Source organism: Narcine bancroftii, chromosome 11 (assembly GCF_036971445.1).
Source record: "Narcine bancroftii isolate sNarBan1 chromosome 11, sNarBan1.hap1, whole genome shotgun sequence".
Taxonomy (NCBI): Eukaryota; Metazoa; Chordata; class Chondrichthyes; order Torpediniformes; family Narcinidae; genus Narcine; species Narcine bancroftii.
Genome location: NC_091479.1, coordinates 68024689 through 68041562, shown reverse-complemented (window position 1 = coordinate 68041562; position 16874 = coordinate 68024689). Strand labels below are relative to the sequence as shown.

General features: G+C 40.5%; 1 protein-coding gene across 3 annotated transcripts in view; it reads left to right on the top strand.

Annotated features, from left to right (window-relative positions):
• LOC138745842 (wee1-like protein kinase 2-A) overlaps positions 1 to 16874 on the top strand; it is a 69325-nt gene that overhangs the window by 45222 nt on the left and 7229 nt on the right. Inside the window, exons 10-11 of one of the 3 annotated variants that reach the window (XM_069903223.1) lie at positions 2287 to 2432; positions 3889 to 8207. The exons of 1 other annotated variant lie outside the window; for it this stretch is intronic. In XM_069903223.1, coding sequence (XP_069759324.1) covers positions 2287 to 2432; positions 3889 to 3952 — 210 coding nt within the window. In that variant the 3' untranslated portion in view covers positions 3953 to 8207. Of the gene's footprint in view, positions 1 to 2286; positions 2433 to 3103; positions 3826 to 3888; positions 8208 to 16874 lie in introns of those variants that run through there. One more of the 3 variants, XM_069903222.1, reaches the window with a different exon arrangement.

Here is a 16874-nt window from a genome sequence, read left to right as displayed (position 1 = left end):
CCGCCCTCCCCACTGGCTTGGAGTTGTCCACACTTTTGCTGCACCATGGGATTCGTCCTGTTTTACAGGTAGGGTTGCTTTTGTGGTGCTGCCTGCACCTTTTCTCTGATCCCTTTGGTCTTTTGTACGGGGCCAATGTCACCCGCGCTTCCCTTTGCTCCTCTGTCGCTCCGGAGCCAACGCTGCCTTTAGTCTTTCTTTATCTCCGCACTTGGGGCTCACTTTGTAGCGCAGGCATGATCTCGCCTGTGGCAGTGCCTGTGCTCTTTACCAAGCACATCAGTGCACGTAACCTGGCACCTTCGGGATTTCGGGCAGGTGATCTACCGCTTGCTGAGTGGGTCACGACTCCATCCTCTTCTCATCGTACACTTCGGTCAGGCTTCGCCAACTTCACTGCCATGAAGCCGCTACTCTTGAACATTGTGGGGCACCAGAGTTGGACTCTTTTAAGATTGTCTTCTTATCCCTCTTGCCCATTGCTTTAATGTTTATTTGCTTCTTCTTCCTCAACATCATGTGACTCCTTCCAATTAGTACTTCATTATTACAGTAAAGATAGCAGAAGGGAACAGTCACCGCTCCCATGCTGTCCTCTCTATGTTCTTCCATCCCATTGGCTTTGACTCAATGACCTACGGATGCTGCTCAACCTGCCTACTACCACCAGCAGATTACTTGACTTCTGATTCCAGCATCTGCAGTCACTTTGCTTCTACTGAGGAATTTTAATGTCCCAAACATCCATCCGTACACTTCTCCTTCCACTTGACAAGTTTTTAAATAATCTCTGCATCTGTATATTTTCCTGTTTTACTTAATCCTGGCAGTATTGGCTTGACCTGGGTCAATAAGACTGTGGATGAAGCCAAGCTTGGATTGAGAACCTGCCCAAACTGTCAGGATCAGTTGCTGGTTCCCAGTGCAGCTCATGGTGTCTTAAAGCAAGAGTTTAGTTCTGGATGGGGATTTAAAATATTTAACTCAATTTCTAAACTTGCGTGTATATTCTTTGCTAGCACCATTTCTTGGTTGGGATTGAAGCAAGAGGACAAAACAGCTTGTGTATTTTGTACACTGTGGGACCCTGCTGTCTTACCTGGATCCGACCCATAGATGGAGGACACAAGAACTGTAGGTGATGCAATCTTGAGCAAGCAAGAGGTGGAGGGAGTCAGCAGGTCAGACAGTGACCGTGAAGAGAAATTGAGCCTCGATAAAGGATCCTGACTCAAACTCTACTCTCTGAGTTTAGAAGGATGAGGGATATTGTAGAAATGTATAACAATTATGAAAAGAATAGATAAAATATAACCAGGGAGGATGTTTCCACTGTCAGGTGAGACAAGAACTCGGGGACATATCCAAAATGTGGGGAGTAGATTTAGGACTGACAAGGCAAAACTGCTTCCCTGAGTGAGTTGTGAATTCTCACAGGTAGAAGTTGCCTCATTGAGTGTACTTTAGACAGATTTTTGAAAAGATGAGGGAATTGAGGATAATGGGAAATATGGAGGCAAGTTAAGGCCAAATCAGCCATGATCTATCTAATTCAGTGGTTCTCAACCTTTTTCTTTCCACTCACATAACACTTTAAGTATTCCCTATGCCATGGGTGCTCTGTGATTAGTAAGGGTGGTATGTGGGAGGAAATAAAAAGTTTGAAAACTACTGTTTTAATCGTATCTCATTGACTTGTTATGTTTCAGAACTCCAAAGGAAATGGGCCAATGACAATTTTTCTCAAGCAAAATACTTCAGTAACAATGGGGTTGAGAGCAGTGATTCTCAACCTTCCCTTCCCACTCACATGCCACCTTAAGCAATTACTTACTAATCACAGAGCACTTATGGCATAGAGATTGCTTAAAGTGGTATGTAAGTGGAAAGAAAAAGGTTGAGAACCATTGATATGGTAGAACAGATAAGATGGGCGAGATGGCCGATTCCTGCACCTATTAAGTTCGTGTGAAACACTGACTGTCTTTTTCTCTCTCAGTGGATGCTGCCTGACCTGTTGAGTTGCTCTAGCTCTCCTTTGTTTGCTATGGCCATAGACTTGCCCAGTACATTGGGGAATATCAGGAATTGGATTATTATTCTCCAACAAATTTTAACTCTTTAAATTGACAAAAAACTGGAACTGGGTTCAACTGACGTCAGAGAACACCAGCTTTAACTTGCAACTTCAGTTCCTGGCACAAGGGGACTATTCGGATCACCAGCAGCTGGGCAGACATTCACCACCTTCCACTGTGTCCTAACGTTTGTTCTGTCCTGGAGCAGCAACTCATCAGTCCAGATCCTGTGCAGCGACCTTCCTCTGCGGCACTCACTCGCCACCCCATTCTCCGGAGGAACTCCAGCAAGGTGGCTTCACAACTCCAGAAAGAACTCAATGTAGAACGCTTCAGGACAGCAATGTTGGAGAGGTACAGGGCTGTAGTTCCAAGTTTCTGTAACTGGGCACAAGAGTGTGTGATTTAGTATTGATGGACAAGGTCCAAGCTTTCCTTCAATTCCTCCTGTTAATTCAGCCCACAAACCTTGTGCTCACTCTGTTCATTCCCAGAAGTCCTGTTTCACCTATTTATTTCCTCTAACCAATTCCTTCTCACACCCATCTACTCTCTACCACACAGCACATTTAATTTTGGACTGTGCAGTTAGTCCACAGCTACAACAGCACTAGTGTCCCGGGTTCTAATCTGCTGTAAGGAGTTATGTTCTCGTGACCGCAAGGGTTTCCTCTTGCATTCCAAAGACCTATGGGGTTACATGAGTGTAATTGGGTAGAGCAGTTTCTTGGGTTTGAAGGGCTGGTTACCCTGCTGTATCTCTAAATTAAATTTTTTTTTAATTAAAATGAACTTGATAGGAAGGATCAGATGTGGCATGGCAAGTTCTTCATTTCCCTTAAGTTCCTTGATGCTGTTCCCCTGGTGGATCCTGTGTACATATCCCACCTTTACAAAGTTGGTAAAACTAGATATGGAGGGTTCTTGAGAATTGGATAAATCTGCCCTGTCTGTAGCACTGAACGAGTGGGGCACACAGGTTTCCAGGCTTGTGACCAATCTTTTATTCTCCCAAATGCATTTAGGGAACTGATGAAGGCAAGAATCTCGCAGGGTTTTCCGCAGTCAGAGGTTAAACCTCTGTGTTCAGCAAAGAGACTGTTTCTCCCAGAGAAGAGCCAAAGGATGGTTGGGGGCAGAAGCAGCCGTTCAATAAGTTTCAACTGTGGTGGCTTCTGAGGGCCAACGTTATTGGGCAAGAAGAGACACAATCTTGGATGCCTTTCAATGACATAACCAGTGGTTGCCACTTGGAGTTGACTTGCCCAGCTAAACACAAGTCAAAGATTTTGGTCCTTTTATTAAAAAAAGTTTCCTCATTTTAGTCCTCTGATGCTGTGTGCAGCACATGTGCAATGGCACAGCTGTTTTTAATACTTTAAATTTAAAGCAGTCTCTGTGATTCATAGATGTTCCTTTTGTTTTAAATCCTGTTTCTGATCTGCCAAGAACAGACTGTCTCAAGGTACAAGCTGTTCAGCAGTTTGAAATATTTAATCCTATTTTGAGCCTCAATTTGGGAGTTGGGCTAGGAGACTACTGACAATAAACTGTCAGGGTTGTGCTCGGGCATCACTGAGAAGGCTTGATCTTTGGAGTATTGGAGCAGACCAGTAATGCCAGAGGTTACAGCAGGTCTGATGTGCCTTACAGGGACAGTGAACCTTTATTTTAAATAGGAAATTTTCCTTGAGCTGACTGTTTACATTTTTGATCTATTCAATTTTAATGGAATGAGTTCAGTAGATGACACTGTTAATTAAAGTTTTAATTTTCGTATGTTTGCTTGTGCTTTTTGGTTCCAACACAGCATCCAGGGAATGAAGAAAAATCTTCTGGAGGAACTTGCTGACCTGAGCAGCATCAGTGGGTGATAAAATTATCCATGTTTTGGTCGGAACCCTTCTTTGAGGTTTGGACCCAAATATTTATCATTCAACTTCTGCCACCGATGAGGAGTTCTCCCAGCTTGTTGCTCCAGATGTCAATGTCTCCAGAAAAGGAGCATCTTGGGCCAGCTGAGGACTGCTTTCTAGGCTCCTGATCACTACTGTTAGGTCTGCTTTGTTCAAGAATGAGTGAGTCAGACACCAGACTGAGTCGAAATCAAGGTTCTTTATTACCGGATTGTAACACTTACAACTAACAGTGTTAGTTGGAGAAGGTGCATTCTCCTGATATCAGCAAGTGGTGTTTTTTTTTATACCTCAGGACACATACTGAGTAAATTATCATACCATTACACTGTCCAATGAATAAGCTGTTGCTACCCTTCACTGTTAGTCTGCTGCTCATCAGCTTGTTAGTGCCAAGCTTATCTTGAGTGTACAAGGTCACATCTGCATTCTGTTACTCCTTAGTACTGGGTGACTCCTTCTCCGGTCCCATCTCATGATGTTTTTACCTTACACTACCTAGATGAAAGTGGCTGCAGATGTCCATCTTCACTTCTTCACAGTTGCTTGATCCGTATCCATCCATAAAGCTCAAGTGTTGCCTTTTTCCATTCTTGTCTACCTGATAACTAATCTACTGCCGTTGCATTACAGGGCACTCAAAAGACCTCCTCTTCACAGCCTCAAAGATAGAGCAAACTGACTGTCTGAAACCTCTCATTCTCTGGAAAGTTCATGAATACATTTGGGGAACTTTTGTGAAAGTGGAGAACAGCCATTGAGTGTGGGCTCACTGGGTTTCAGGCAATTATGTTGGGAAAATGTCCAAAGTTAGTTCAACTTGGCATATTTTTAAGGAAAACCAATGGCCTGTAGTGAATATTCTTAACTGAGGCAAAAGTAGTTGCAGGGTGTGAGCTGGTCAAAGTGGGGCTAGAAACCATTTTGTAATCTGAATTGTTTGGGAGCACAGGTATCCCAGATGTCAAATGTGTAAGTGAAGGTACCAAAAGTTTGTTGATATTCTGGAGCTGAGGAAAGGAAGTACAGAAGTGAGAGATAGTGGGGACATAAGAAAATGGTTGGTTTAAGGCCTTGACTATGTATTTGTAAAACGAGAATGGCTTTCAGAAGCTCTCTGACCTCTTAAGTACTTGGGAGAGTTGGGCAAATGTTACAAAATTTGGAAATAAAGTGTGTGAACTAGGAATATTGGGGATTGCACATTTAGCAAAATATTAGGGTATTCTGAAAGACTTCCTAGATTGGGAAACAACAGGGAATTGCAGCAACTCTACACCTAATCCCTTTAGCTGTAGCCGCTCATAATGACTACCCTTAACAGTGAAGATGAACCAGTTGGCCTGCGGGAGGGAACAAAAAAAAATTAATGACATTAATTGGATACAACTTTTCTTCACCTGTATGGATTTCAATGTTCTGTTGATCTGATAAGTTTAAAAGCCCATTGGAAGTGGTGATAAAGGCTTGAAACAAAATAATGGTGAATGGCTATTGGTGACTAGAGAGATGTTCTGGGAGGCCACAATACACATCCGCATGTATGTAAAGGTTGAGACTTGAATGGATTCATAATTTAAAATCATAAAACCAAGTGCATTTGATGAAATTAACCTGGGAAGGCAGTGAATGACAGAGATTCAGTCAAACCACAGCTGATGTTGTGCTGCAATCCTGATCTACCTGCACCCTACACTCCAGCGTGTTTGCCCACATCTGGGGTGACAGCAAGAGAAATGCCCACCATTGCAGAGAGCAGCTGAAGGAACTCATAGGCAGCCTTGAACTCTGGGTGGACAGCAGCTCCTTTTTCCCCAGGGTGACCATGGCCAATACGAGAGGACATCTGTTGAGTGGAGGAAAGTTTAGCAGAGATGTTAGACGTAGTTGTTTTTAACATTGTGGTGGGTGCCTGGAATGCATTGCTGGGAGGGTGGTGGAGACTGGTACAATAAGTACATTTAAAAGACTCTTGGGCATAAAATTAATGTAGACCAGACAACATACCTGGTTGGGAATGCCTGAACTGCACAGACTAACTGATGGAGATTCTTGCAGACAGCTTCAACATGTCACTTCAGCAGTCCATTGTCCCTATTAGTTTCAAGAGAGCCACCATTATCCTGGTACCAAAGAGGGTGACAGTAACAGGCTTCAACGGGTATCATCCTGTGACACTGACCTCTACCATTATGAAATTCTTTGAGCGTCGAAACCATCAAAGCACACCTCCCAGAGACACTGGACCCATTTCCATTCACCTAGAGATGAAATTGTTTGACTAATAATGCTATTTTGCTTTGTCCCTGCACCGTCCTGACCCACCTGAAAAATGGCACCTCATACCCCAGGCTGATATTAATCCACTTCAGCTTGGTGTTTAATCATTCCTCAGAGGCTGGTAGAGAAGCTGTCCTCGCTGGAAGTCAACACCCTTCTCTGTAACTGAATTTTAGATTTCCTAATAGAAAGACCACAGTCTCTGGGTCGGTAGCAGAAAGTCGAGCACCATCACGTTGAGCACTGGTATACCTCAGGGCTGTGTGCTAAGTCCGCTACTGACCCATGACTGCATCACCAAATCCAGCTCTTCAACAGTGTCATCAAGTTTGCAAATAACACAACAGTATTTGGCCTCATTAGCAATGATGAGTCATAATACAGAGAAGAAGGAGAAACTCGTTAAATGGTGTCAGAAAAACAACCTGAGTTTCAATGTGGACAAGGAGATTTTTGACATCCTGATAGACAGGAATAACCACCCTCCACTATGCAATAATAGCCTGGAGTGGAGAAAGTTGGGAGTACCAAGTTCTTTGGAGACCACTGAAGTGATCTATCCTCCTCTCACTTGTTAGGAAGGTGCAATATTAACTGCATCTTCTGAGAAGATGGAGGCAAGCAAGGCTACTGGCTACCAAGCTCAACTTTCTAGAGAAGCTCTATCAAAAGCATCACTGTGCTACAGTTACAGTAGTGCATTGGATCAGAGGTCAGTCCACAGGACCACGAGCAGCATTGGGATCTCCCTTCCCTCCCTCCTTACTCCCCCCCCCCCTCCCCACCATCATTGAGATCTACTAGGATCGTTAGTTGAAGAAGGTTCACAAAATCATCTAGGTTTGCCTTTTACCCTGCGTATAACGTCTTTCAACTATTCCCATCAGGAAAGAGCTACGGGAGTATTAGAGCCAGAACCACCAGGCTGAGAAACAGCTTCCTACCACGAACAGTGAAACTGTTGAATGAACTTCATTCATGTAAACCCTTGGAGACTCTACTAGTTATTAAACAATATTTATTTATTTTTATTTGTGTAATGGATGTGTATTTTTGTACCGAGGACAGAAGAGAGCTGTTTCATTGGGTTCTACAATTGGATAATAATAAATTTGAACTAAATTTGTATGACTTCCTGCTGGTTGTTGATGGAGTAGCACCTTTTTGAAGTTCCTCCAATTTACCTTAATCTCCACATCACTTACTGAATTTAACTGGATTAATGACTGTAAGTGTCTTTAACGTGACTACAAGGAGTAAAGCTATTGGATTTACTGAGATGACATAGAAAAGAATCCTCAGATGAATTCAGAAATGGATTTAAACAGATGGATGGCAAACTAAATTCTTTTCAAAAAACCCTTGGAATGCAGTAAATGTATTAAAGATAATGAAGCATTTGTGAGTGTTTTGGATGGAAGAGTGGATGATGTGCAAAAGCTCTGTAAAACATCAAAGACTAATGAAAATTTAACCCAGAAGATTATTCATCTAGAAAACAGAAGCAGAAGAAATAACTTACGAATTCTGGGTTTGGAAGAGTTGACTGAAGGTGGCCAGCCTACTGAATTTTTTGCAAGGTTTCTGGCAGAATTCAATTATAGTCTGCTTTCATGAATTTCAAACTAAGGGGTTTTTACTATGTGAAGATTGTTGCAGAGGAAGAATTGATTACAAAGTTCAGAAGATTGGTGTTGTCAAGGATCACTCATACGAAGTTATTAAGGCAGAATGCTACAATCAAGGTTTAAAGCCTGGTCTGGTTTTTCTAGCATGTCCTCTTATCATACTGAAGGACAATTCTAAGAAGTGGTTTTATAATCATTGAATAAGTCCAGAAATTCTTGGAAGAATATTTGCCATCTTTTTTTTTCCTTCTGAGTAATTGTTTCTTTAATTCTATGTAGCTATTTACTTCTTGATTTTTTTTTCTCCAAATGCTTAATTAATAGAATAAGATTTAAATCATCAGTGTTTATACATTTCGATCAGAGTTTGCTTGATAATTAAATCATTTTGCTTATAAAATGTTAAACATTTTGATTCTAAATTATCTATTTGATTAATAAATCATTTAGCATAAACGTTAAGCTATTTGATTCTGAAATAACTATATAAATATTTTAATAGTTGTATTTTCTTCAATTTTTTTTCTCTTGTTAATTGGCAATGAGTGCTGTTTTATTATGGAAAAATGAGAGCTATATCAGCTTCTGTCCTTGGCATTAACTGCACTAGCTTTGTTTTGTCTCGTTTGGAACACATTCAAAGTTTTATTATAATTTTGGAGTTTTGCCAGCAGGAAACCTTTTGTGGATGGGTAATTTAGTTAGTTGCACACCATCTGTCTTTTCGTCAACTTTTTTGGCTTTGGAGGGAGGGAGGGGTGTTAATATTTCTTTCGAAGTTGTTCTGGCTTGGTATAATCACATCTGTTTTTGGCTATTTCACTTTCAATGCTTGCTTGATACAACTTCCCTATTTGTTTGATACAAATTTGATATGTTCCCTATTTGTTTGCTTATTCTTCAAAGAGTTAAAATGGATCAAGTAATTGTTACTCAGTTTTAACGTTGAAGTGTTGAATCATCCTGTAAAACAAAATAAGATTTTTGCTTATGCTTAAAAAAATTTAAGATCCCAATTATATTTTTGCAAGAAACATGCATGCAATAGTGATAACTTGCGACTTTTTAGAAGATGGAATGGACTGCATTTTCACTCTTCATTTCAGCTCGTATTTGGAGGGTGTTGATTTTTAAAGATCAAACAATTCCCTTTATTCAACATAATGTCTCAGACACAAGTGGTCACTTTGTTATTGTGACAGGGAAATTGTGTAATAAATTAGAGGTGTTTGCTAACATTTATGCCCCGAATGTGGAAGACCCAGGATGATTTGAATTTTTTTTTTCATTCTTGCCTGATTTGAGTCTTTATTCAATAGTGAAGGGAGGAGACTTTAACTGTTGGTTAGACTCGGTTTTAGATCATTTGTCTCCTAAGCCAGCCACTTTAAATAAATCAGCTTCATTCTTTCAATCCTTTTTATTAAAATGTGGTGTTATTGATTTTTTTTCATCCAGAAGAATACTTCTTACTTCTTTTCTTGTGTTCATCATACATATTCACAAATTGATTATTTATTCATTGATAGTCAAACGATTCCATTAATTCGATCTTGTGAACAACAATATAGCCATTTCCGACCATGCTCCTGTGTTACTAATCCTTAACCTTCCCCAAATAGATATTGGTGTTTTAATTCAACCTGATAAGGAATTTTTTAAGTTCTTGGAGGAACAGATTACTCTTTATTTTGGGGGGAAAAATGTTGGAAGAAACTTCCAATCTTACTGTTTGGTATGCTTTTAAGGCTTTTATTAGGGGACAAATTATCTCTTATACTGCAAGCATTAGGAAAAAGACTAACCAAAATAAAACTGATTTTAGCTAATCAACTGAAACAATTGGATCAAAGATGTGCTCTGGATCCAGACCCTACTTTATAATAATGGCATGTTGAAATTAAAACTAAATATGAGCTTCTTCTAACATATCCAATTGAAAGCCAACTTTTAAAAGCTGAAAGTCAATTTTATATACATGAGCATAAAACAGGTAAACTATTGGCTAAACAATTAAAAGCTTTAGTAGCCAAATGACAAATCAAATAAGTTTGTAAACCTAAAGGTGTTATGACAACTGAGCATTTAGAAATAAATGATACCTTTTAAGGAATTTTATTCTGAACTGTAGAGTTCTGACTCTTCTAAGGATAATATTGTAATGAATAATTTTTTAGATCAATTGAATATTCCTGTATTATCTGCTGATAACCAAAAGAAATTGGATCAACCATTTTTATGAAGATATTGCTAAGGCTGTACGTTCATTACATTTTGGGAAGTCACCAGGATTTCCTGGAGAATTTTGTAAGGTTTTTTCCTCAGTACTTGCACCTCATCTATGCTCTTTTTTTCTGATTCTTTTAAATTGGGCAAATTGCCACAGTCTTTTTATGAGACTTCCATCTCGTTAATTCTTAAAAAGAATAAAAGTCCAGTCGACTTTTCTTCATACAATCCAATATCTCCACAGAATGTTGACACTAAAATTCTATCCAAACTTTTGGCTTATAGACTTAAAAATATTGTCATTTATTATATCTGATGATCAGACTGGATTTATTAAAAATCAATATTCTCATTTCAGTGTACACTGTTTATTGAATATATACTCTCCTAAGGAGGTTTGGGAATGTGTGCTATCTCTGGATGCGGAGAAGGCTTTTGATCGGGTAGAATGGAATTATTTATTTAAGACTTTATAAAAATTTAATTTTGGAGCTGCCTTTATTCATTGGATTAAATCACTATATCTATCACCTTCTGCTTCTGTTACTAATTTTCAGAATTCTAATCCATTTAAACTTCAGTATAGAACTAGACAAGGATGTCCTTGGGTCTATTGCATTTTGACTGCTTTGGAACCCTTAGCTATTGCTTTTCGAGAATCTAATGATGTGACTGGCATTTTAAGGAAGGGCACAGTCCATGAATCTTTTGCTTTATGCTGATTTTTATTGCTATTTTTTTCTTTTTGTTGAATATTTTATTTATAAAATTTCACTCAAACTGTTTCCAATAATCAATCACAAATTAGTTATCAGTTTATATAAAATTTGCCATAGAGTCTGAGCCATTTTTCCCCTCCCCTCCCCCCACATTCAACAGACCACAGTTCTGCACAAGGGTAGGGAACACGATAGGGATTTGACACGGCCTGAAGCTGGTACCTAGGCTGTTAAATTTTTCTTGACTTTACTTGATTGAGATGGAATAGACCCCCTCCCTGCCCCTGGTCCTCCCTCAGTAGAAGAATCGATGGGGAAGGCAGGGTGATGAGACATGCAGGTCCACACTATAACTGTGCTATGAAATTTAAATATGGTTGCCAAATTTGTAGGAAGGTGTTATTATTTTTCCCTTAAGTTGTAGGTAATTTTCTCCAGGGGAACGCCAGCTTTGTATTTCTTTATTCCAGCACACAATGCCCAAGTGGGAGTCAGATTTCCAGGTAACAGCTATGCACTTCCTGGCCACTACCAATGCTATCATTACAAACTGGATTTGGAATTTGGACAGCTTCATTTTAAGCCTTGTGTCTATCATATTTCCCAGCTCTGTGTCCTGTGGGAATTCTTTACCTATGATTTTTTTTTCTAGGGCTTGGCCTAGTTCCACTCAAAAGGGTCTCACCTTGGTACATGTCCAGGGTGCATGCAGAAAGGTTCTTGCAACAATGCCACATCTGAAGCATTGGTCTGAAATTTCTGGTTTAGCCTTACTCAATTTTAGTGGCCTCAAATATAGCTGGTGGAGAAAGTCGTACTGCACCAGCCTATATAAAGCATTAATAATCGCAGTCATGCTGCTCTGACACAGGTGTGACCAGCATCGCTCATCAATTGTTCCCAAGTCTGACTCTCACCTTTGCCTCAATTTGTGAAGGCCCAGTTTAGGGTCTTCCACTTGGAGTAAGAAATACATCGCTGAAATGAATATCTGTGTGTTCCCAATGACAGGGTCTCTGGCATTGCACACTGGTAAGACCATTGATGGCCCTAATTTGTCCCTCAAGAAAAATCTGAAGGTAGGAGAGGAACTTCTTTATTGACAAGTCGTATTTATTTCAGAATTGGTCAAATGAGATTAATTGCCCACGTAACAATCCTCAATGCACCCGAACCCGCCCCCCCCCCCCAACTTTTGGCACCAGGTATCGAGGATCTTGTTGTCCACTGTCAATGCGACTAATCTATTCGAAGTCTATTACTATTTATTTCTAACCTTGAGGCTTCATTCCCTTCTATGCTTTCTTTAATTTCTAATTTTAGTCAATTCTCAGGTTATGTTAAATCTACATATGAGTGAAACTTTTCCTTTGAATAATCTGGCACTGATAAATATTAACCTTTCCTTTAAAATTGAAAGAAATCAATTTACCTATTTGGGTGTAATAATGATCAGAATTTATTCAAAGAAAATGTTCTCACTTTAATCAAACACGTGAGAGGGGTGTTATCAAATCGGATGCCTCTTTTTAATTGTTAAATTTTAATGAGTTTTTAAAAAAGTTCCCCCAAACTCTTAAGTTACAAAACATAAACAAAAACATAAAATAGAAACATGGCAATAAAACATATCAATATAATAATGTCTATTTAGATCACTAATAACAGAAAAAACTGCTGTTTGATCATATGCTTCACTACTACCTCTACCACTATTCCCCCCCCCTCCCCAGGAAACCTAGTTATTTGCCCCATTTTTGTGTATAGATGTCCAATTTATCAAACTGTTTGTAAGACGTGTTCAAATGCTGCCACTTTGTCCATTTTTGAGGCCCACTCCAGAAATGATGGATCGCCCCTTTCTCTGTTGCCTGTTGTTCAAATTAACTCTTATTAAAATGAATATATTTCTTAAATTTATATATCTTTTTCAGGCTTTGCCTGTTTTTATTCCTAAGCCTTTGGTTTTTCTTTTATTCCTTTGACTCAATCTTTTTATACATGTCTGGATTAAGGTAAGACTGTATATTTGTTACATTTTTTCTCTGATGGGGAGAGAGAGCAGTTTACTGTTCTCAGTGTTGTTTGTGAGAGTTCCTGGAGTCTCCAAGCCTCCTGGACATCCACATCTGCACTAGGTGAGCTGAGCTGCAGTGTCTCAGGGACTGTGTTAGGGAACTAGAGCTGTTGCTCGATGACCTCGCTCTGGTCAGGGAGAGTGAGGCTGTTGTAGATAGCTATAGCCAGGTTGTCTCACCAGGGCCACGGGAGGAGGATCAGTGGGTTACAGTTAGGAGAGGGAAAGGGAAGAGACAGGTATGAGAGAGCCCCTGTGCCTGTAGCCCTCAACAATAGGTACTTCTCCTTGAGTACTGTTGGGGCGGACAGTCAGGCTGGGGAAGGCGTCAGTGGCTGTACCTCTGGCACAAGGTCAGCCTCTGTAGCCCAGAAGGGTAGGGAAAGGAAGAGGGCAATAGTTGTAGGGGATTCCATGGTCAGGAGGACAGAGCATATGATAAAGAAAACTGGATGGTGGTTTGCCTCTGGGATGTAGCTTCTCGTGTCCAAGACATCCTAAGGGGGGGGGGGGAGCGGCGGCGGAAGAGAGGTAATGAACCAGAGGTCGTGGTACATGTTGGTACCAATGACATAGGAAGGAAGAGTGAAGTGGTGCTTAAAAAATGAATATAGGGAGTTAGGTAGGGAGCTAAAAAGGGCCGCAAAGGGGTCATCTCTGGATTACTTCCTATGCCACGTGATAGTGAGGGCAAGAATAGTATCAGGTGGAGGATGAATGTGTGGCTAAAGGAGTGGAGTAAGGGGCAGGAATTCAAGTTCCTGGATCACTGGGACCTTTTTGGGGGAGGTAGGACCTGTACAGAACAGACAGTTTACATTTGAATCCCAGAGGGACCAGGATCCAGATGGGGGCATTTGCTAGGGCTACTAAGGGGGCTTTAAACTAGAACGATTGGGGAAAAAGGGTCCATAATAAAGGAGAACAGCAGAGAGAAGGTTTGTCTGCAGCTTGAAGACAAAGTTTGGGGGTGGAAAGACAGGTGATCGAGAAGGAAAAGGATCAGTGTCATGATGGAGGGGGGATGATGGTAATAAATAATACTTGTCCATAAAGATGGGGTCAAGCAAAAGGTAAGATGTGGGAAATCTCTGAAATTCACTTACTTTAATGCAAGAAGTATTGTAAGGAAGGTGAATGAGCTGAAGGTGTGGATAGACACTTGGCAGTATGACATGGTGTTGATTAGTGAGGTGTGGTTGCAGGAGGGATGTGACTGGCAGCTAAATATTCTGGGATTTCACTGCTTTATGTGTGATAGAATTGGAGAAGTAAGAGGGGATGGTATAGCATTGCTTGTCATGGAAAATTTGAGATCAAGGGAGGCGGTATGGGTGGAATTAAAAAATGGAAAAGCTTACAATTATAGGGGTATACCTGGTGGGGAGCAAGAAATAGAGGAGCAAATGTGTAAGGAAATAGCTGAGATTTGTAATAAGAACAGGTTGTGTTAGTGGGGGATTTTAATTGTCCTAATATAGATTGGGAAACACACTCTGTGAAGGGGCTGGATGGATTAGAATTTGTAAAATGTGTGCAGGATAGTTTTTTTGTAGTAATATGTAGAGGTACCCACTAGAGAAGGGGCAGTGTTGGATTTACTGTTGGGGAATGAGATAGGGCAGGTGACTGAGGTGTGTGTTGTGGAGCACTTCGGATCCAGTGATCATGGATCCATTAGTTTCAATCTAATGGAAAGGGGCAGGTCTGGTCCAAAGATTATTTTTAAGTTCGGGAAAGCCAGATTTCATGAAATGAAAGGGATTTGCTGGGAGTGGTTTGGGCTAATTTATTTTTTGGGAAGGAGGTCGAGGAGAATTGGAGGCCATTTAAAGGTAAGATTTTAAGGTGCAGAATCTTTATGTTCCTGTTAGGATAAAAGGCAGAGCCAAAAGTTTGAGAGAGGTATGGTTTTCAAGGGAGACTAGAAAGTTGGTTTGAAATAAAAGGGAGGCCTACATTAAGTACAAGAAACAAAGAAGACAAGATGCTTGGAAAATACATGGATTGTAAAAAGAAGCTTAAGAACAAAAATAGGAAAGTGAAAAGAAGGAACAAGGTGGTTATAGTGAACAAGGTGAAAGTAAATCCAAAGGGTTTTTACAACTATGTAGAGAATCAGAGTGGAGCAATGAATGAGATAGGGGAGATATTGAATGAGTTCTTCTCGTCGGAATTCACTAGGGAAAAGGATATGAAATAGTGTAGGATAGGAGAAGCAAAAGGGGTGATTATGGAAAATGTAGGAATTAGGAAAGTGGGGTTGTTGGAACTTTTGAGGTATATAAAGGTGGACAAGTCTCTGGGTCCCGACGGGATTTTCCCCAGAATGTTGAGGGAAGTTGGGGAGGAAATAGCAGAGGCTCTAACAGAGATTTGTTTCAACCGTCACTTGAGGGTGGCATGGTGCTGAAGTATTGGTGTGGCAAACGTGGTTCCTCTGGTTAGAAAAGGCTCCAGGTTTAGGCCCAGCAATTATAGGCCTGTAAGTTTGATGTCAGTGGTCAGTAAATAAATGGAAAGTATTCTTAGAGATGATAGGTATAAGCATCAAGAGAGCCAGGGACTGATCAGGGACACCAAACATGAGTTTGTGCGGGGAAGGTCACGTTTGACAAATCTTATTGAATTTTTTGAGGAAGTGACTAGAAAAGTTGATGAGGATAGAGCAGTAGATGTAGTCTATCTGAATTTCAGTCAGGCTTTCGATAAGGTTCCACATGGAAGGATGGTAAAGAAAGTTCAGGCGCTACGAATTAATGTTGAGATAGTCAGATGGATTCAACGGTGGCTAGAAGGTAGATGCCAGAGAGTCGTGGTGGGTAACTGTCTGTCAGGATGGAGGCCAGTGACGAGTGGTGTGCCTCAGGGATTGGTGTTGGGTCCATTGTTGTTTGTCATTTGGATGATGGAGTGGTAAATTGGGTTAGTAAATATGCGGATGATATAAAAATAGGGGGAGTTGTGGATAATGAAGATGGTTTTCAGGGACTGCAGAAGGAGTTGGACTGCTTAGAAGAGTGGGCTGAAAGGTGGCAGATGGAGTTTAATATGCATGAAGTGCTTCATTTTGGGAAGAATAATCAAAATAGGACACATGCAGTGAAGGGGAGGGCGCTGAGGAACAGACGATCTTGGAATAACAGTTCATCATTCTTTGAAAATGGATTCTCATATAGATAGGGTGGTGAAGAAGGCTTTTAGTATGCTGGCCTTTATAAATCAAAGCATAGAATATAGGAGCTGGGAGGTGATGTTAAGACTGTTCAAGGCATTGGTGAGGCCAAATTTGGAATATTGTGTGCATTTCTGGTCCCCAAATTATAGGAAGGATATTAATAAGGTCGAGAGGGTGCAGAGAAGATTTACTAAAATGCTGCCTGGATTGCAGTATCTAGAATACAAAGAAAGATTGAGTAGACTGGGTCTTTATTCATTGGAGTGTAGAAGGTTGGCGGGGAGGGGGGATTTGATAGAGGTATATAAAATGATGAGGGGATAGATAGAGTAGATGTGAATAGGCCCTTCCCCTTGAGGGTTATGGACAGGGAGCAGGTAGGTGGGACTAGAGGGGCCGAGATGGCCTGTTTCTGTACTGTAATTGTTATATGGTTATATCAGTGGTTCTCAACCTTTTTCTTTCCATTCCCATACCACTTTAAGTATTCCCTATGCCATAGAAGCTCTGTGATTAGTAAGGCATTGCTTAAGGTGGTATGTGGGTAGAAAGAAAATGTTTGAAAGCCACTGTTTTAATCGTACCTAATTGATTCGTTATGTCTATGGTTTCAGAACTCCAAAGGAAATGGGCCAATGACAATTTTTCTCAAGCAAAATATTTCAGTAATAATAGGGTCTAGAGCAGTGATTCTCAACCTTCCCTTCCCACTCACATAAGCAATCCCTTACAGGAAACATGGGAGAAATTATGTTCTGGAACGATGAGA